Source organism: Culex pipiens, chromosome 1, assembly GCF_016801865.2.
Source record: "Culex pipiens pallens isolate TS chromosome 1, TS_CPP_V2, whole genome shotgun sequence".
NCBI lineage: Eukaryota > Metazoa > Arthropoda > Insecta > Diptera > Culicidae > Culex > Culex pipiens.
This window is the reverse complement of record NC_068937.1, coordinates 50,669,619-50,691,579: the sequence shown is the minus strand read 5'-3', so window position 1 is coordinate 50,691,579 and position 21,961 is coordinate 50,669,619. Positions and strand designations below refer to the sequence as shown.

Below are 21,961 nucleotides of genomic sequence, written 5' to 3'. Positions count from 1 at the left end.
AATTTAATTTTGATTTAATGAAAAAAAAATTACGCATCAATCTGCTTGAATTATGCAAAACAATGTAAATGGGCGGATGTGAATTTGTAAACCAGTAGTATGTCCTGCTCATGAAAGGCTGGTACAAATTTTATTTAAAGTTTTTGTCTCCCCCCCCCCCCCCCCTTCAAAGTTGGTCCGATAAATTAGGGGGCAAAAAATATTTTTTCAAAAAACTTAAAACTTCAATAGAAATTTAAGTGCAATCAGCTGAAATCAATTTAAAATGTATTCCCCTGCGTTTACAATCATTTTTAGCATTTTTGGGTTGATTCAAAAATCCTTTAAATTTTTGAAAATGTTCGGTGTTCACTATCGCGTAACATTGAATGTTTGGCCCTTTTAAAATGTTAGTTTTGCTTTAAAAAAATTAAAATATTTTTTTTTCGAAGAGATCAGAAAATTTTACGAATGTTTCATATTTTAACATTGAAAATCGGACCATTAGTTGCTGAGATATCGACATTAGAAAATGGTGGATTGTTTGGGTGAGACTTGAAAAACATCAATTTTCCTGTTTTTAAAACCTTTGCATGGGAATATCTATGTTATAAGCAACAAAGTTCTAAAAAGCAAAATATAGCCAGCTTTTTAAGCGAAAATGGCGTTCGAATGGTGAACGTCCGAAATGTCAAAATCACCTTCGCTTAAAAACCTGGAGAGAATTTTCTCAGCTTTTCAAAAGTGAGCACATTTGTGGTGTGCACTAATTTAAAAAAAAATGAAAAACTGCGACTATTTTCAAAAAAGTTACCTAAAAATGTCCCGCCCGTGTGGATCAATCGGACCGCGCACTGGACTCCAATCCAGAGGTCGCCGGTTCGAATCCCGCGGCGGGCGCTCTAAAATTCTTTGTGTAAATATGGGTATTCGGCGCTGTCGCTCCGTGCCATACTTTCATACACTTAGGAGCCCAGGGCGGCGAAGTCCTTGTAGATTAAAAAAAAAAGAAAGACACTAGTGGTTGGTACTAGCAATGGTGGCCGACGGCTATAAAGTCAACTTCGTTTTTTTTTCGTTTACCTAAAAATGACTTAAACTTGAGAACGGTGGACTTTACCAAAATTTCACTAAAGTACTTTTTAATTGCAAATTTGATTTTACATCAAAAACCTTACTTAATCCACCTTTAGGTGGTTGGTGCCTTCCTCATATTCATAAAGTCAATACATTCAGTAAAAGTAGCAACATTCCCCCTTAACATGTTTAACAAATCAACTTTATTACTCATTTCTTTTGATATGGTTCGCAGACCATCAATATTTCTGGCTCATCGGCAAGGTCTGATAAAAAAAAACCTATCCAACGATAGTTCGCATGGAAGATTCAGACAATATTTTTATCACAATATCTGAAATCAAACCTCTAAAAAGTGTATAAATAACACTTAAGTGCCAATAACTTTTGATAGGATTGTCAGATCCTTGATGTTTTAGGCTCATTTGAAAGGTCTTTCGATTATCTAACTAATGATGGGTCGCATGATAGACCCGGACATCATTTTCATTGAAATATCTGAGATCCGGCCTCCAAAAAGTGTATAAATAACACTTAAGTGCTAATAACTTTTGATAGGGTTATCAGATCTTCAATAGAGTTATCTAAGTGCGCATGTATTGCGTGTACGTACACGAAAAAAAGTGAGGTTAAATTTTGTACCCGCCAGCAAAACAAATGGTGTGCTAGTGTGTGTGAGATCGGGCTTAGATAGCTCTATGTTTTGGGCTCATTGGAAAGGTATTTTTAATACCTTTCTGAAAATGTATAACATGACAGGGTTTCTTACAAAAACCACCCTTTTTACAATCTTCCGGACATACGCCAAAATCGTTTTTTTAGCATAACTTTTGAAGTACTTTACTAAACTTCATAATTTTCAATAGGGACTTATGGGACCCCAAGACGAATCGAATGAGACCAAAACGGTCCAAATCGGTTCAGCCAGTGCTGCGATAATCGAGTGCATATTTTTTGGTGCACAGACCCACATCCCTACACACACACACAGACATTTGCTCAGAATTTGATTCTGAGTCGATAGGTATACGTGAAGGTGGGTCTACGAGGTCAAATTAAGAAGTTCATTTTTCGAGTGATTTTATAGCCTTTCCTCAGTAAGGTGAGGAAGGCAAAAATGAAGTTGAAAACTTTTTCGAATTTTTGGAAAAAATCAGTATTGATTCAAAAATTCATAACTCGGTAAATGATTGTTTGCACAACCTGGACATTTCAGAAAAGCTGTCATTTTATGTCCCCTAAAACATATAAAAAAATGAAAAATAAAACTAAAAGTAGAGTTTTTTGCAAATCAGTTACCGCTCATCTGTTGAGCTGAGCAGACGTGCTTGTTGAAAAGGGCTGATCAAGTATTTTTCCTCAGTTTGTCCTTCAATAAGCAACCGCTAATCGCGGACACGCCGGTCCGGGATGGCCCGTCGGATCAATACTTTTCGGATCGACTATTCGATGATACCGAAAAAACCTAGTTTCGAAGAAGTGCACGAATTCATCGCGACGGTCATCGGTCTGAAACGCGAGGAGGTGGAACGCATTCAGTGCAGCCGTACACATGGTTGTGCTTTTGTGAAAACTACCGATCTTGCGATCGCACAACGAGTAGTGGAAGAAAACGACAACAAACACGAAATCGAAGTGGAAGACAAAATCTACAAGCTACGTATCGTGATGGAAGATGGAGCTGTGGAAGTAAAACTCCACGACCTTCCTGAAGACATCCAGGAGCAAGCGATCGTGGACTTCCTCTCGGCATACGGTGAAGTTTACGGACTTCGCGAGCTGATGTGGGGAGAAAAATTCGCGTACGATGGTTTTCCATCCGGAATCTGGGTGGCCAAGATGAAGGTCAAACAGAACATTCCATCGTATGTGGTAATCGACGGAGAACTTACTGCTTTGTCATACTATGGCCAGAAGCAGACATGTAAGCATTGCCAGGATTATGCTCACAACGGCATAAGCTGCGTCGAGAACAAGAAGCTTCTTGTTCAAAAAACCTACGCTGACGCGGCAAAACAAGTACCTTCAGCCAAGACTTCTTCAACGCGCGAGTCAAAGCAGAAGAAAACGAAGAAACCAATGCAGAAGTCGGTTTTCACCAAGCTCACCGACAGTAAGAAAACCCCTCCAGGGTCATCTCCCTTGGCCTTGACCCCCGCTGTCAAGCCAACCGCGCAGCTGGCCACCACCAGCAAGACAGATCTCACCAATATGTTGCCACCAAAGACCACACTAGTACTCACGAAGAAGACCGTATCTGAGGGATACGACACGGACACATCGACGACCTCCACCAACAGCAAACGCTCGCTACGTTCCGGCTCCGGGGCGAAGAAAGTGCGACCAAACGACGAGGACAACGATATGGGAGATGATGCGTTGTAAAATGGCTCAACACAGCTATAACATCGCTACTATCAATATAAACACCATCACTAACACTACCAAAATCAACGCACTGCGATCTTTTGCAAGAACGATGGAACTCGACATCATCTTCTTGCAAGAAGTAGAAAACGAGCAACTTGTGCTGCCTGGCTACAACCTTGTCTGCAATGTGGATCACGCGAGAAGAGGAACAGCGATCGCACTCAAGGACCACATCGTTTTCTCACACATCGAAAAAAGCCTTGACGGACGGCTAATAACCGTTCGTGTCCACAATACCACACTGTGCTGCATCTACGCTCCGTCCGGAACCGCTCTGCGAGCCGAACGGGAGCGTTTTTTCAACAACACTCTTGCGTACTATCTGCGACATCAAACCGAGCACGTGATAGTGTCAGGAGATTTTAACTGTGTGGTAAGACAATGTGATGCAACTGGTAACAACTACAGTCCCTCTCTCCACACCACCATACAACAACTACAGCTGCAAGATGTTTGGGTCAAGCTTCACCCGACCTCCCCTGGCCCTACCTATATTACCCACAACTCTCAGTCTAGACTTGACCGTATCTACGTCAGCCCTGGACTGAATGAAGGCCTAAGGACTATCGCCGCTCACGCATGCTCCTTCACGAACCACAAGGCGGTGACCGCCAGACTCTGCCTTCCCATTCTCGGTAGAGCACCTGGCCGTGGGTTTTGGTCTCTTCGTCCCCATCTTCTCTCTAGAGAACACCTTGAAGAGCTGCAGCTCAGCTGGCAGTTTTGGACCCGTCAACGGCGAAATTTCCCGAGCTGGATGATGTGGTGGCTCTCGTTTGCTAAGCCGAAACTTAAAAAGTTTTTCTGCTGGAAGTCAAAAATCATTTATGATGACTATCAGCGTAAACACCAACGACTCTATGCTGAGCTCCGGGTAGCATACGATGGCTATTACCAAAACCCCCGTATGCTGTCCAGGATCAACCGCATCAAAGCACAAATGCTGACTATGCAACGAGAGTTCACGCACATGTTTGTACACATCAACGCAACACACGTCGCCGGTGAGCCACTGTCAACCTTCCAGCTGGGAGAAAGAAGAAGGAAAAAAACAACAATAACCCGTGTACTCAACGACCGTGGAGAACACATCGACGGTAGCAGAGAAATCGAAGAGCACATGGTCAACCACTTCAGGGAGCTTTACGCGGTAGCAGAAGAGGCGGTGGATGCAGAGGATCGCTTCGAATGTAACCGTGTGATTCCCGCTGGAGACGAAGCGAGTGAGGCCTGTATGAGCGAGATAACAACAGCCGAAATATATTCGGCGATCAAAGCAAGTGCGTCAAAAAAAAGTCCTGGTCCCGATGGTCTGCCGAAGGAATTCTATCTTCGGGCCTTCGATATCATCCACAGAGAACTCAACTCTTCGAACTTTCCCCCAGAGTTCGTCGATGGTATAATTGTGTTGGTGAAGAAGAAAAACACCGACGAGTCCGCTCGCTCATACCGGCCAATCTCGCTGCTAAACTTCGACTATAAAACTCTCTCCCGCATCCTCAAGGGGAGGCTGGAGAACGTGATGAGGGCCCACAACATTCTCAGCGACGGCCAAAAATGCTCCAACTCCAACCGCAACATCTTTCAGGCCACTCTTTCTCTGAAAGACCGGATCGTACAGCTGAAACAACACAAAAAGAGAGCTAAACTTATCAGCTTTGATCTTGCCTCGGCATTTGATCTCGTATCGAGGAGTTTTCTGTTCTCCACGATGCGGTCGCTCGGGTTCAACACGAACTTGGTGGACCTGCTGAAGCGAATCGGCGATCTATCGTCATCTCGCTTGCTCGTCAACGGAAATCTCTCGGCAGCCTTCCCCATCCAGCGCTCCGTCCGACAAGGGGACCCCTTGTCCATGCACCTGTTTGTATTGTATCTTCACCCACTGCTGAGCTGACTGCAACAAGTCGCTGGGGACGATCTCGTAGTCGCGTACGCCGATGATGTCAGTGTTATCGCCACCTCCACACACAAAATAGAGATGATGAGAGAAACTTTCGATCGCTTTCGCACTGTGTCCGGTGCGATACTCAACACCAGAAAAACCATCTCTATAGACGTTGGCTTTATCAATGGGAACCCCCTACACGTTCCATGGTTGCAAACTGTAGACACGGTTAAAATTCTGGGAGTGATTTTTGCTAATTGCGTCCGACAAATGGTCCAAATCAACTGGGACGCTCTGGTGACAAAATTCGGACAGCAGGTGTGGATGCATTCTATGCGCAGTTTGACCTTACACCAAAAGGTAACACTACTGAACACCTTCATCAGCAGTAAAATCTGGTATCTCTCCTCAACCATACCACCGAACGCTGCACACACAGCAAAAATCACATCTACAATGGGTAGCTTTCTCTGGAGACGGTTACCAGCTCGCATCCCAATTCAACAGCTCGCACGACACATCGAAAAAGGGGGATTAAAACTACAACTGCCGGCGATGAAATGTAAGGCGCTGCTCATCAATCGTCATCTCAACGAGATTGACTGCATGCCGTTCTACAAATCGATCGTGTTCCCAGAAAACCCAACGCAACCACGTCCCGTTGTGCCTGACTGCTCATGCCTTAAATCGCTGCTCCAGAACCTCCCACGGTTACCTGCTCAACTTCAAGATCGTCCCTCTTCTGACCTCATCCACCAACATTATCTGGAGTTGACCGATCGACCAAGGGTTGAGCGGAACACCCCGACAGCTGACTGGCAGAGAATCTGGAGAAACATCGCCTCGAAACGGCTCTCTTCCTCTCAGCGAAGCGAGCTTTACCGTTTCGTAAATGAGAAGACCGAGCACCGACGTCTACTACATGTGATGCAGCGAGTAGACGGAGGATACTGCACACATTGCAATTCGCCAGTGGAGACTCTTCAACACAAGTTTAGCGAATGTAATCGTGTTCGTGCAGCGTGGCAGCTTCTACAGCAGAATGTTGCCGCGGTTCTCAATGGATGGCGACGATTAACCTTCGAAGAACTTTTGCGACCAGCGCTGAGAAACATCGGACCAGTGATTAGAAACAAGATTCTTAAATTATTTGTGACGTACATTAGTTTCATCAATAATGCAGAAGGTAGAATCGATATTAGTGGACTTGAATTTGCCATGATCACTGAAACGTGAATCAATAATGTAAATATTTTATAAATTCAACAAAATAAAACCAAGACTAAAAAAAAAAAAAAAAAATCAAGTTTTATTGACAAAGAGTTATATTACTGCGGGCGTCAATAATTAGAGTTCACGCGCGGTGATACGACCGCAAGATAATGGTCGCATGACAGCCGCATGACAACCGCAGAACAAAATTTTGGCTGTTGTCAAAGGTTGCCTTGAGTTTTCAGCTGACTTTTTGGAAAATATTCAAAACATACCCAGTTGACAACCAAATAAACGCAGAATTTCAGTTCAACTTGCAGTTTTATACACTGCGGTAGTTAGGCGGTAATAATCTCCTGTCACTCACAGCGAAGGAGAAACGTGATTTTATCTCGCAATAAGCAATATTAAAAATCACAATTTTTTACCGTGTATCACTTTTTTTCAGTGTAGTCCTTATCCATACCTGTAACTTTGCCCAAGACACCAAATCGATCTAAAAATTCCTTCATAAGATACAGATTTTTGAATTTTCATACATCATTTTTGTATAGAGAACTGCCAAATTTGTAAGGAAAATTATATGAACAAACTAATGATGCAAAATGACCGAAATCTGAGAGAATTGCTTTTTTATTGTTTGAAAAAATTGCTTTGACGTTTAGCGTTGATTCAAAAAATTATGTTTGTCGAATGAACAAAATATTTTGTTGATTCAAACATACCTAAATACATGCCTTATTTTTCTGCGGGTACAAAAAAAATCTTTTCTATATTATTTTAAAAACACCGCCGACTGGGTCAGTTTAACACAAAACTCCAAACAGGCCAGTTCAAAATGACACAAACTGCTGTGTTTAGTTTTCTCCTCTGTCGCTTGGCAGCGCTGTTCTCTGCCGACGTCGTCGAGCTGTCAAACCAGACATCAGACAGAGAGCAAAGAGAACGCGAATTTGCTTTTGAAAAATAGTTGGAACTGTTTTTCGGGTTGTTTATTCCGGGTTAAATCGCACCAAAGCACCACAATTTAGCGTTAAAAGTGTTCGCTTGACCATCCCTCAAGGAAACCAATCAGTATTGCCGCAGGAAAGGTGTTAATTCCGGTCGAATTGGGTGGATTTTGTTTGGGTGAGTTTGATCGGCTTAGGTTTTTCGACGATGGCCGACCGACGACGAATTTTATTCTAACCAAAAACAAAAGAAGAAGAAGCTCGAGAGTGGTTCCGGAACGCGGATTTAACCGGATCTTTTACTCGTTTTAGAAATTGCACCGGTGGAACGTATCAACTAACGAACCAGATTTTGATAAGCAAGAAAGGGAAAGTAAACAAGATGTCGCACACGATTCTGCTCGTTCAGCCGGCCCGGAATCCGGAGACGCGAACGTACAGCGACTACGAGAGCGTAAACGAGTGCATGGAGGGCGTGTGCAAGATCTACGAGGAGCACCTGAAGCGGCGCAACCCGAACACGCCCACCATCACCTACGACATTAGCCAGCTGTTTGATTTTGTTGATCAGGTGAGGAGGGTGGTGTGGGGTTTTAGGATAACAACAACAACACAGGTCGATTTCGTAAAGATACTACGAAAAACACACAGAGTGTCTTCTCAATTCAATCAGGATAATTAATGCAAATAGCTCTGCAACGCTTGAACAGGGAACAAACAAAAAAATCGATTGGCTTTTTGCTTGCCGTCATCTCGGGCGAATCGCGACACATGGGGCAAATTGAGTTTTAGTCTTGTTGCTACAAAAAGCAAAGCAATCACCGGGTCTTTTGTGGTCTCTGTTGCAAGTTTCTGCTCATTTCTAGGAATCCGAAGGTTATGTGTGGTGAGTTACCCAAAACGCTAGATTGGCCGCTTCTGAGAGCGATATTCCTCCAGGACGAGCTGACGTTACCTTTAACTCCTTCTGGAGAGATGCCACAGCGTTTCCTTCCGTTCCTGTCGGAACAAGGTAGAAAAATTCAAGCTCTCAGTGAGCTGATGATGAAGTACATCTACAAGTTATCAGCTGACGCGAGTGTGTGCAACGAAGGTTGTTGAGACGTTTTTCCCTCCTTTTGCACAACTCGTTGCTAGAATATCCATTAGACTTTAAAGGAATTCTAAAACTCGAAAAACGTTTTTTTTTTGTTAAATTTCAAGAAAAAATTAAAGGAAGTATGCCCAAATAAGCTCTGGGCACAAATTTAAGTAACTTTTTTTTTATGTTACCGAATAAGTACTGTATAATTTAAGTTATTCCTTTAATGATTTTTAATTACCTGTTCTTCTGCTGTTACACTTGAGACCCAGAGAAGTCAAAAAACTGAATATTTGACGATTTTTTAAAGTTTGGGCCAATACCTTATGCTGGGTGGCCACTCAAGTCGAGAAATCGGGAAAATTCGGGAATTTGTCTTTTTTTTTTACAAAAATTGAGGATAAGTCGGGAATACCAAGCATACCTGCTAGAAAAATTATGTTTTATCTCTTGAATTATTTTGTAATATTTTGTGCAATTTTCAAATAAGTTTAAGCTTCCTTTCACTAATTCAGTAACAACTTTTCAATAGGGCGAAACCCTCAGATGTAAACAAACTGAGTTTTTGTCAGAATCATATAAAGCGAACAACACTGATCCTAAAACACCCTCCATCATCACAAAATTCCGAAAATACGTAGTTTTACAAGCAAAAACCTTACTTAATCCACCTTAAGGTGGTTGGTGCCTTCCTCATGTTCATAAAGTCAATACGTTCAGTAAAAATAGCAACATTCCCCCTTAATATGTTTAACAAATCAACTTTATCACTCATTTCTTTTGATAGGGTTCGCAGACCTTCAATATTTCTGGCTCATCGGCAAGGTCTGATAAAAAACGTATCCAACAATATAAATAACACTTAAGTGCTAATAATTTTTGATAGGGTTGTCAGATTCTCGATGTTTTGAAGACCTTTCGATTATCTAACTAACGACAGGTCGCATGATGTACCCGGAAATCATTTTCATTGAAATACATACATGAGATCCGGCCTCCAAAAAGTGTATAAATAACACTTAAGTGCTAGTAACTTTTGATAGGGTTGTCAGATCCTCGATGTTTTAGGTTAATTTGAAAGGTCTTTCGATTATCTAACTAACGACAGGTCGCATGATGGACCCGGAAATCATTTTCATTGAAATATCTGAGATCCGGCCTCCAAAAAGTGTATAAATAATACTTAAGTGCTAATAACTTTTGATAGGGTTGTCAGATCCTCGATGTTTTAGGCTCATTTGAAAGGTCTTCCGATTATCTAACTAACGATGGGTCGCATGATGGACCCGGACATTGTTTTTATTGAAATATCTGAGATCCGGCCTCCAAAATGTGTATAAATAACACTTAAGTGCTAATAACTTTTGATAGGGTTGTCAGATCTTCAATGTTTTGGGCTCATTGCAAAGGTCTTTTCAATACCTTTCTGAAAATGTATAACATCATAGGTTTTCTTGCAAAAACCACCCTTTTTACAATCTTCCGGACATACGCCAAAATTGTTTTTTTAGCATAACTTTTGAAGTACTTTACTAAACTTGCTGATTTTAAATAGAGACCTATGGGACCCCAAGACGGATCGAATGAGACTAATACGGTCAAAATCCGTTCATCCAGTCCGGAGATAATCGAGTGACAATTTTTTGTCCACCCACCTACACACATCCACACAGACATTTGCCCAGAACATGATTCTGAGTCAATATGTATACGTGAAGGTGGGTCTAGGTTGTCAAATTAAGAAGTTCATTTTTCGAGTGATTTTATAGCCTTTCCTCAGTAAGGTGAGGAAGGCAAAAACAAAAGGTCTAATCAACAACATCAATCAAAACAAACCAAATTGAGTTTCCGCCCTTGTGTTTTCATCCAATCACGAGGGGCGAATGTAGTGTTTTCTGCAAGTTCCGACGTATATTTAGAAACACCAAATTTTCGTTATAATTTAGTGAATTTTAACCTGACAATCCTCAAAATGGATCAAAATGTATGTTTCTGATGTCTCTGACCACAATTCCACAACAAACACAGATTTGTATGATCCTAAATACATAACTTTTAAATTTCAATTATTGTAGTATCGGATCTGGTCTGGATTCACAATCTAGATATGAAGGTCCATAATTTACCGGTTCTTGGAACATCCGGGGATTCTGGGTCTAGCAGTTGCAGGACAAAAAGTTAGTGTAGGGAGGTTTAGGAGGAATGCCGTACAAAATCATCGCCTCCGTAACCATTGAAGCTATGCAAAGATAGAGAAGGCAGGATGGTGTCGCAGGGTGGCCTAGTCGTCAGGTGCCATGTCTCCCACTTCCGGCGGGGACACCCCAAGGAACGTCACTTCAATATAGACCACATCGTCAAACCAACTTGCTACTTACGGTGTATCCTGGCTCAACGATTCTTGGCCTGAATCGGACTCCTTCTGAAGGCTTTCTAGACCAATTTTTTTTATTACTGAGGTTGCAAATATCACTGTATTATCACTGACTGTAACGTTTCACAATGATTAAATAGTTGTTTCACCACTTTTTTTCTTAAAAAACCCGAAAAATGAACAAAAAACAAAAGGGCGAATCTGTTGTTTACTTTTGCTTTGCGGCGTAACCTGACGGGCTAAACCGTTGTTTTGGTTGAGTGGGTGGCGAATACGGTGGGGCTAAAATGGAGGCACGCTCTTCAAAAAGGCGTAATTTGTTTTTCTCAATTTTTAATAGCAAAAACACCTTAATTAATTTCAAATTGCTCTCTATGATGAAATTATTGCTATTTTCTATTACGTTTTGACGATCGAGCTGGTAACACTGCAGCTACCAACAGCAAGTGTTTTGGTGCTCCGCGAATATCGTTCGTTTTCACGGTTAAAGTGTAACATATTACCCGCGAGTTAACTTCCCCGCGATGGGAAAGAACGGTCGTGGCCGTGGCAACTCGAGTTCACTTCGGGGACGCGGCCAGAATGGTTCTTTACACCGCACCAAGAAGTCCTCCTCGCCCGACCCAAGACGCCCCAGCATCGTACTTACGGCGACAGTTGATTCGAGTAAGTCAACTTCGAGCGTCACCGTTCCGAGCTCGATCGTGACCAGGCAGATGGCCAACCGGAACAAGCAGCAGCAGCAATCTGGAGGTGGTCAATCCACCAGCAACCCGGGAACTTCCACGTTAACAGTTCCAACCTCAAACGATTTCGAGCTATTGTCCGACAACGATGACGACGATGAAGGAGACGATGATAAACAATCGTCAACTAACACACCAATACCAGCGCAAGGTAAAACCACGCCGAAGCTAAAGCGCAACCCACCCATCAGTGTTCTCGACCTTCCTGCTGCAAAAATTGATAAAGTTTTGATGGATGGTGATTGCGAATTTGCGATGCGAATTCTCAGAACGTCGGTCAAGGTTTACACCTTTGGTCGACCAATGTTTGAGAAATCGATGGAAGCGTTGGCGAAAGCTGGCATTCCTTACTACACGCACGAGCCGGCTGACCAATCGGCAGTCAAAGTAGTGCTGAGCGGGTACAACATACCAAGCACGCCGGAGGAGCTCAAAAAGTCCCTCAAAGAGCAAAACGTTAACCCTCGAGAGGCCAAGGTGCTCTCGCGCAAGAAAACAGTCACAGGGAATCATTTCCTGTGGCTGTTGTACTTCGACCGGGGATCGGTGAAAATCCAAGATCTCCGCAAAGTGAAGGCTGTTGAAGGTTTTCTGGTCGGGTGGAGGTACTTCACCAAGCGGCCGACTGACGCAGCACAATGCCACCGGTGTCAACGCTTCGGACACGGGTCCCGGTTTTGTACCTTGGCGCCAAAATGCGTCAAGTGTGGTGACGCTCACCTCACGGCGAGCTGTGCGCTTCCCCGGAAGGAGTTCCTGGGCAAGGATAAGACCGCTGAGCAGCAGAAGGAAAAAGTAAAGTGTGCGAACTGCGATGGCAATCACACGGCAAACTACCGCGGGTGCACCGCGCGGAAGACGTACCTTGAGGCGCTGGAGAAGCGGAAAACCCCAGCGACGCAACAGCCTCTTAGGACTTCGACTGGTCGTCCCTCGACCGGTAACCCGAACCCGCCAGGATTTAGCCGCACTTACGCCAGCGTGGCGGCCAACGGAAACGGTCCGGCTCCGGACAACACGAGTGATGGTGGCCTCTTCACCCTCACAGAATTTCTCTCGCTGGCGAGGGATATGTTTAGCCGTCTCAGTTCCTGCCAATCTAAGCTTGAGCAGTTCTGTGCGCTGCAAGAGCTGATGGCGAAGTACCTGGGGACTGCCTAGGTCTGAAAACCACGATGTGAGCTAGATTTTCGACGTCCGAATAAATCTGACATTTATCCCTCTGTGATATAGCTCTAAGTTTCTCTTCCATCTATCCACCTATTAGCAATTTTAGCAGTTTTTTTGTAGTTGAATTTTTCTGCTTTCGTTAAATCTCACCAAGTAAAACAAATTAGTTTAATCCAATGATTACTGATAATGCTGTAGCTGCAAGGATCTCCATAACTCTACACTAGTTTATAAGTTAAAACAAAATGTATTATGCTAAGTACAAGAAATAAACATGAATTGAATTGAAAAATTACGTTTTGACAAAATTGATGGTTTTCATGCTTTTTTGTGGAAATAGGAATTGATCGGAATTGCAAAATTAAGAATGTTGATTTTCCCGAAATGGCAGGATCGTGGGTTTCGCCCTTTTGAAATGTTGTTACTGAATTCAATCTATTTGAGAATGAAAGATTAAAAAAAGACTTTAAAAATCCTAATAAATATTGGATGCTTATGATAGCATACATTTGATTCAGATTTTCATAATATTTTTTAAAGAATCAAAAGATTTTTATTTACGTTTGCGTTTAATTTCAAAATAATTGGCCAGCGCTACGATTCCTTTTCATTTTGTCACATAGCTTGAATATTTCTGGAGTTGTTTTTGAAAAGGTCCAATAAGCTTTTGTGTTTCATATATGTATAGGACCTATTTAAAAAAAGTCTAGATTCGAAAAAAAAAGATTGTTGTAAATATTGTTCAATGTTTAAACCATTAAGTCGTATCAAATATACACATTTTTTGATTCACTTAAACTTTTTTGTGAGTATGGGTTAAATATCGTATAAAATCAATTTTTTTATGATAAAAGAAAACGTTTTGAAAACTTGGAAGAATATAGATTCATCAAACCATTTATGAATAAATAGGGGTAATCAGTCTTATCAAACTAGATTTTTAATTGATAAACAAAAATATAAAATTAGGAATACAATATTAAATCCAGTTATCTTTACATTTTTACCATCCGCTTTTTCTTTTTAAGTTTAAACGATGTAAAAGTGCTTTCATTTTTGATGTTTTTTTTTCGAATACATTCTTTAGATTCTATTGTTACTAAAACTGTCATTAGCTAGATTTAATTATTTCCAGAGTTTTTTTGATTAGGTCCAGAAACATATAAAAGACAATAGCTTATAAGTCCTTTTCAAAAAAAAAAACTCTGGATTTAGATATTATGTTCGTTATATTGTCGTTTGATCGTTTGATATTGGCTTCAAAGAGTTTTTTTTTTTTAATTTGAGATCATTCAATAGATAAGAAATACATTTTACTGAGGATCCAGAAAAGTCTGAAAAAAGTCTGAAATTTGAAAACGGGATTCGAGTGGTCACCCTGCTTATGGTTAATTTATTTTAAAACCAAGGAAGGTTAAAAATAACAGGTTGCAGCTTGAAAATCGAATTTAATTTTAATAAATATATTTTGCATATTTTTATTAGATCGTTTTTGGTGCTGGGACCGTTGGGACCTGTTTAGGAACCATCCATAAACTACGTGGTGATTTTTTTTTTCAAAATTCTGGAGGACATTTTTTTAAACACAATCTAAGGTTGTTGCAAATATGTTGGACAGTTTGCGCGCCCTCCAGGGTTGTCGGTCCGAGCAGACGGAAATAACTTGGGAATATATTGATATTTGAAAATACTAGGCCAATAACATTTTATGTTATTTATAACAAGATTTGTTATTCGTCGTTATGATTTTTTTTTGTTATTGGATTGTTATTGTTATAACAGACTTATAACATTTTTAGTTATTGTTCGAAAAAAATCTTTGTTATTATTTTATCCAAGGTGGTGTGGCTGCCAATCCCCCGCGTGGTCAGACCATGATCCAGCATAAAGCTGTCAGACCAAAGCGGGTTTGGCTGCCAATCCCCCTGTCAGACCAAAGAGCAAAAGATACACTAACTCAAGACACTGATATTGGTAAACACAAATTAGGCAAGACATGTATATTTTTATCAACAAAAAATATCTATCGACTATAAAATGATTCAATTATTCGGCTTCTTATCGAAAACAGATAAAATAAAAAGATTTACGGCATTTTTTGTTTATTTAAAATTTCAACCAAATTTTCGGTGTTTGCTTAAAGCATCTTGCAATAAAGTATGCGGAATTGTGAATGTTCTTCTTACATCATCCCCTTGATTTTAACACTTATTCCAACCATCCCAATAACAGTTGGAGGTATTCTTCCATAACAAAAAATGTTATTCCTAAGTTTTTTTGGCTCTAAACCAATATCAGACCAAATAACAAATTGTGAAATGATAACATAAACTGTTATTAAACTCTTATGCAGCCAACCTCTTGTGGCCGAATGGTAACGGGTTTCGCCTCATAAGCGGAAAGTCATGGGTTCTTCTCAGGGTGGCAGCCTTAGGTTTAAGTTCAGAGGTAGCAGCAACCGTATGAGTATAAAACGGTTGCTTCACGTGCTCTTCTAGCATGTGATCAATCTTGGGATATTCCTTTGCGCCTCTTCCCAAAATACTTTCCTCGTGTCTTCGCATGTAAATAATGCCCAGCCGATCGGTATTGCACTGCAGTCCAGTTGCATTGTCCAGATCAGAGCAAAGGGAACACCGCAAAAGTAGCGCCGCAAAAAGACAATTGTCTTTACAAGACCCCGCGCGGCAAATAATAGCTGCTGGGAAGAGCTTGAAAAATGACATGAAAAAAATCACCGCGGTTCTAGCGATACATAGCGCATAAGGCACAAGGAATGGAGTTTACAGCATCTGGATGGAACAGCACTTTTCCTCTCAATAGGAACTGTGTTATAGATCTAAAAATGCTTAATAACAGTAAAAATGGGTAACACGCTACAATAGTCCTTGTAATCAGGATTCCATGTCTTAATACTCAAACAGAAAAAAAAACTCTTATGAAAAAATGGTTTTGTTTTTTCTAGAAGATTCCATAACACTTTTTGTTATTTTAACAGTATTTGTTATTGAAATGGCATGAATTTTGTTATTCCCGACTGCCCGGGTCCTCGAAAAATCAGGTGGCAAGAAAAAATATTATGGAAATGGAAATCAAATCAACTAAAAACAATTTAAAATGCATTTTCCTGTGTTTTTGCCTTCCTCACCTCACTGAGGCAAGGCTATAAAATCACTCAGAAATTAAACTTTTTAAATAAGCCTCCAAGATATACCTTTACGTATACATATCGGCTCAGAATCAAATTCTGAGCAAATGTCTGTGCGTGTGGATGGACGTAGAATTTTTTTTTCTCACTCACTTTTCTCGGAACTGGCTTGACCGATTTTGTCCGGGTTTTTGTTTTTAGATTCATCTTCAGGTTCTTTAAGACTTTTTTAAATTTCATCCGGTTTGGTGCAGTACATTAAAAGTTATGTTCGAAAAACTGTTTTGGTTGATAATAAAAAGGGTCATTATTTACATAATTTGAAAGCTCCGGCGAAAGGCTGTCGGAACTTTCCGCTCAGTGCACGCACACAAACACTGCGCTTTCAAATCGTTCAATAAATTTATCATAGATGGCAGCACTCAGATGTATAATGTCTTTACTAAGTACGTTAGCCAAAACTTTCGTAGTGTGTGGTTGCAAGGCTTTTAGGAGGAAGGCAGCAACCACCTTCTGGTGGATTAAGTAACGTTTTTTTTATCATATGAAAGACGATACACAACGTGAAAAGGTTCAAAAACGTAAAAAATCTTAAAAAGTCTGTAAGGCCGTTGCAAATATTTTTTGTCCCTCGACTCTGACTAAAGTCTCGAGTTTTTTCTCAAAATTTATTTTCCCTAGCTAGTCCGTCCCATATGTAATTTCGTCAATTTTGAGGTAATGATGCAGTTTGGTTCGAAATCATGTAATCTATCAGAAAAACCAATAAAATTTAGTACTTTCTTCTAGAAAACTGCAGGAAATACACTTTTTCGTGAAATTCTAACACGAAGCCTTATGGGTAGGACAAATTTGACATGCGGCAGTGCAGAACTATTAAATTCTAATAAACACCAATTGATTTGAATTGAAAAAATGCATTTTACACCTGCCCAGTTGTTTTGCAATCATTAGTTTCCAAAATACCAAAGTATTGACGAAAATTTTGTTTTTTTACAAAAAAAAAAAGTTTTTGCGGTGCTGAACATTGTAATTTCATAAAAGATCAAAATATTTTTAATCCGGCCCAAACATGCTAAATATGATTATCAATGCAGAAAAATGCATTTTAGATGGTTTTCAGTTGATTTGACTTTTATTTTCATTAAAATTTTGTTTTTTTTTTAGAAAAGACATTTTTTTTCCCCTGATTTTTTGGACCAAATTTTAAAGGAGGGGGCGGGCCAAATTTATCTTAAATTTCAAAATTCAAAACACATCTGTGGTACAGTTTGCAAATTTAAGTGAAAAGTGGATTTTCCGAAAAGTTTAGGGTTTAGGGGATTTTTTTGTTTTGTAGAAAGCTGTTGGGTTTGCCAATTTAAGCAACTTTGTCGAAGACACAAACATTTTATATCGCAATCTACGCCTTCTACGACCAAGTTTAGAAAAAGCATCTGAGCAAACCTTTAAAAATCTGTTGTTTTTTTTTTCTAACATAGCAATTCAGGGTTAAGGGGTGGAAATATAAAACCCCATTCTGCTACGTTTCAATTTGGAGGATCATCCACAACGATCAACTCCTCATGTTGCGAATCAAAACAATACCTTCTGTGTTGCATAATCGAAACTGACTCCCCCACTTCTACTGAAACATTCTCCCTTTCTTTCCTTCTTTCCAGCTCGCGGACCTGAGCTGCCTCGTGTACCAAAAGTCGACCAACACGTACGCGCCGTACAACAAGGAGTGGATAAAGGAGAAGATTTACGTGCTGCTGCGGCAAGCGGCCGGAACCACCCCGTAAATCCGCCCACCTACCAACAAACCAACCTACACACACTCTCAAATCTACTACTAAACGGACGAATAGACGACGACGAGGACGACAAACCGACAAGATTTTTTTTTTCAATTGTCTTTCAATTAACTTTGAATCTTCTACTCATACAACAAAGAAATAATGCTATCCTGTTTTTGTTTCTTTTAATTCTGAGTAAAAATAAATGAAATGAGAGAGGGGGGAAATGGAGCCAGAATTCTTCTAATTGAAACATTACAAACTACGAAACCGCGACTTGGGGGAAAGGAAGAAGAGTGCGAAAGACAGACGCTTTTGTGTATTTAATTTACAGATTAATTTTAAATGATAAGATTTTCCCGCCATGAAGTGTAAGGCGAGCCAGCGAAAACAAAGTAATAAAATCAAATAAAAATAATGATCGATAAAACAAACTTCTGTAATTGGTCGTTGACGCGATTTCAATTTGCTGCAATATCACTACCGTTTTAACCTTAGAGAAGATTTGAAGACAGATGATGACAAAGCTAAACATGTTCTAAACTGAAAAGTTGACGAGCACACGCGAAAAGTAAACGCTAAACGTGACTTGTTGGAAATTGATTACGGAGTTGATTGCCTCAAAGCGAACGTTGAAGTCACTGAAAATTGAGCTGTTTTTGTGGTTTCAAATTCAAGGGACAAGAAAAATCTCAAACAAAATAAATTTGTGCTTTTTTAAATCTGTATTCGTTCTAATCGTAGAATAATTTTCAACCATTTTTTCTTTCAGCACTTGATGCAACACTTTTTAACAGTGTTCTCTTGAAAAAAAAATCTAAGAATCCTTCCTTAAATCGTAACATTCCCGGTACCTCACTGATGTACCCGACTCCGCGCTGGCCCGGTTTCCACCTCATACTCGATCTCGAGGTGGGGCTTGCGGAGCTTCTTCGGTTTCGATTTCTTGGTGCTGGTGCTGGTGGATGGCTTCGCGGTGTCCTTGGCGGCCTTCGGCTTCTTCGGAAGGCGGGGCGTGACCTTGGGAGCGATGTCCTGGGAAGAGAGGGAGTAAAAACAGAGAAAGAATGTTAATTTCGTTGAGAAATAGAAAGAACAAATAGATCATTTTTGAAAAAACATTTAAAGTCCACTTTTGGCACCGTTGAAGGATGAGTAAAAAAAACGTCGTTTCTGCATAATTTGTTCAAAGATACGAGGTGCTGTATGGAGTGTGGCAGAATTGACCATTATAATGCATAGTACTGAATTATCAAGTCCACTCCACAGCACTGATGCTCGAACGGCACGTCGGCGAATTACACTGACCAACAAAAATTGTCGCCGAGAATGGACAACTCATTTTTTAAATCTTTAATCGACTTAATTTAACCTTATCATGTTAAATTTTTAATGCTTTCCCTAAGAATATATTTTTTTAAATGTAGTAAGGCCGTTGCAAATATTTTTCAAAGCTTATGTCGCCCCCCCCCCCCTTCAAAATCGGTCTGAAAAATCAGGGGGCAAAAAAAATATTTTTTCAAAAAACTTCAAAATTTCAAAGGAAATAGAAGTCTAACCAACTGAAAACAATTAGAAATGCATTTTTCTGCATTCAAAATCATATTTAGCATGTCTGGGATCGATCAAAAATATTTTCAATTTTTGCGAAAAAAAAATCTCTTCAATACTTTCATATTTTGAACACTAATGATTGCAAAACAACTGGGCAGGTGTAAAATGCATTTTAAAACACTTTTTTCATTCAAATGTTGAGACCATGGCTTGTAATTTCAATTTTTATATTTTTTTATTTTTTTGCCCCCCCCCCCTCGACCCCGACCAGAGTCGAGGGACATAAACTTCAAAAAATATTTGCAACGGCCTAAGTTTCAAATTATAAATACTCAAAATTGTTCACAAATTACCGTATTTTTCGAAAGTACTTAAATTTGCATATTTTGCAATATGGGTATCAAACAAAGCGAAGTTTTCAATGCATTTTTTTTAAACGCTAAAATTTTCAAAATTTGCCATTTGAAGCGAATGAAGCGAATTATGTTACACATTTCCACATTATTGAACTTTTTTCATAGAAAAAAACTCGAATTTTCACAAAATTCCGTAGTTTTCAAAATAATTAAAATTATCATATTCCTCAATATGGTTATTAAACAAAGCGAAATTTTCAATGCATTTCCACTTTTTTTTACAAAACACTAAAATTTTCACATAATATAGTAATTTTTTGATAATTCTCAAATTTCAATAATTTGTAACATGGGTATCAAAAAAATTTTTTAGTATTTTCAAAAAATACGGCATCTTGTGATAATTTTAGTATTTTCCAAAAAAAAACTTAAACACTTGTAGCCCCAACGGGGTCAAAAAAGTTGGAAATGCAACTTCAACCGGCTGTATTTCGGCGAAAACTCAACCGATTTGGATGATTCTTGTTGCATTCGATCCGGAAGAATGTCAAGAATCACCTCCAACAAGGTAGATCCAAAACAGATGCTAGACGTTATAAGTTATAATAAAAAAGGCATTTCCAACTTTTTTTCCAAGGGTTGTATGAGCCGGTGAAAATGCATTTCCAACTTTTTTGACCCCGTTGGGGCTACAAGTGTTAATAAAGCGTAAAAGCATACAAAATAGGGACGTGGCGTTACATCGTGCTGCCACCTGGTTTTTTTAAGTGCAAGAGTGGAAAAGTGCTGAGTCATCGTCTAAAAATAGACGGCGTCCTATCTCGCCCAGCAAAATGAAGTCGATAAAGTAGTCGGTTTCGATGAGAAAAAGTGGAAAACGTGTTCTAAAAATAGCGACGCCATCCCCATATTTCGCTTCGTTAGATACCCATAATGCAAATGATGAACATTTGAGTACTTTCGAAAACATACGGTACAGTCCAGACTCGATTATCCGAAGGTTAATATGGGACTTCGGATAGTCGAATCACGAACCAAAAAATTTTTGTTTCGTTTTTTTTCAATTTTCTTGTTTTTACCATCAAATCCAAATTCAACGACCTAGTTTTAGTGAAATTTGAATGTTTGATTGCCTATTAAATTAAAAAAAATGCATCTATCATCGCCATTTTGACCGCCATCTTGGATTTAAAAATTCGGAATCACTTTAGAATAGTTTAGGGGTCTTCTTCAAGCTCAACAATCATAAATAAGACAACGAAAAAAAAATGGTGATTCGATTATCCGAAGTGAAATTTTGCCAAGGCCATCGGATAATCGAGTCTGGACTGTACTTTGTGATTTTTTTTTACTTGAGAAAGCATTAAAAATTGAACAGGATATGGTTGAATTAGTCTATTTTAGAAAGATTTTAAAATTGAGCTGTCGTCTGTTATTGGCGATAAGATTATCGCCGATAGATTTATCGAAATAACGATAACGATAGATTATCGTTATCGTCCCGACGATTTATATGAAGTTTATATGAAATTTCAAAACCGCGTGTCGTGAATTTCGATGAAAATGACTTAAAATACTATCCTAAAATAATTAATGTATAATTTCAAAAAAAATACAAAAATATATTAGAAAAATCCCCACTTTATAGCAGTGCTGATTTGGCTCAAACTTTGTGGGGGCCTTCCCTATGACCAAAAAAGCCATTTTGTGTCATTGGTTCACCCATACAAGTCTCCATACAATGTTGGCAGCTGTCAATACAGAAATGGTAAGTAATTATTTTTTAGAAAATCTGTACATTTTGAAGGAATTTACTGATCGGTTTGGTGTTTTTGGCAAAGTTATCGGTATTGATGAGGACTATTCAGAAAATAAAATGATAGGTACACTAATTTTTTGCCGATTTTTAAATTATTTTCTTATAACAAGAAATCAATTTCCAGAAAAAGGCAACTTTGGTTTGGTTCAAAATTAGGGTGGTTCACGAATAGGCTGATTTTGAAAATCTAACTTTTAAGGAGTATTTTTGGGAATTATTTCGTCATCTAAAAAGTTGTTGGGCTTGCCAATCCAAGCAACTTTGTCGAAGACAACAACTCTTCTGAAGACACCAAAGCTCCAAAACTTAACCATTGTTCGGAAAATCAATTTTCCATTTAATTTTGTGATTTAGACTACTGTGCATTGTTAACATGATTGAAACAGTATTTTAAATATT

The 21,961-nt window shown here is 39.5% G+C and overlaps 2 protein-coding genes across 2 annotated transcripts in view; one reads left to right on the top strand and one right to left on the bottom strand.

The window, feature by feature from the left end:
• The first annotated feature begins 7,511 nt into the window (after window positions 1-7,511).
• LOC120432215 (enhancer of rudimentary homolog) lies at window positions 7,512-18,263 on the top strand. The gene is made up of 3 exons (XM_039597379.2): window positions 7,512-7,714; window positions 7,849-8,107; window positions 17,717-18,263. Exons 2-3 carry the CDS (start codon window positions 7,919-7,921, stop codon window positions 17,837-17,839), a joined length of 312 nt encoding a protein of 103 aa, XP_039453313.1. The 5' UTR covers window positions 7,512-7,714; window positions 7,849-7,918; the 3' UTR covers window positions 17,840-18,263.
• Window positions 18,264-18,536: 273 nt separating this feature from the next.
• Window positions 18,537-21,961, bottom strand: part of LOC120432170 (protein MAK16 homolog) — a 37,497-nt gene continuing 34,072 nt past the window's right edge. The window contains exon 3 of the mRNA XM_039597310.2: window positions 18,537-18,868. Within this exon, the coding sequence (XP_039453244.1) occupies window positions 18,689-18,868 (180 nt within the window). The 3' untranslated portion in view covers window positions 18,537-18,688. The remainder of the gene's footprint in view (window positions 18,869-21,961) is intronic.

Coding starts and splice junctions, on each gene's coding strand:
- LOC120432215 (XM_039597379.2), top strand. CDS start 7,919: ATGTCGCACACGATTCTGCTCGTTCAGCCGGCCCGGAATCCGGAGACG. Junction 8,108..17,716: donor TGTTTGATTTTGTTGATCAG/GTGAGGAGGGTG, acceptor CCTTCTTTCCAG/CTCGCGGACCTGAGCTGCCT.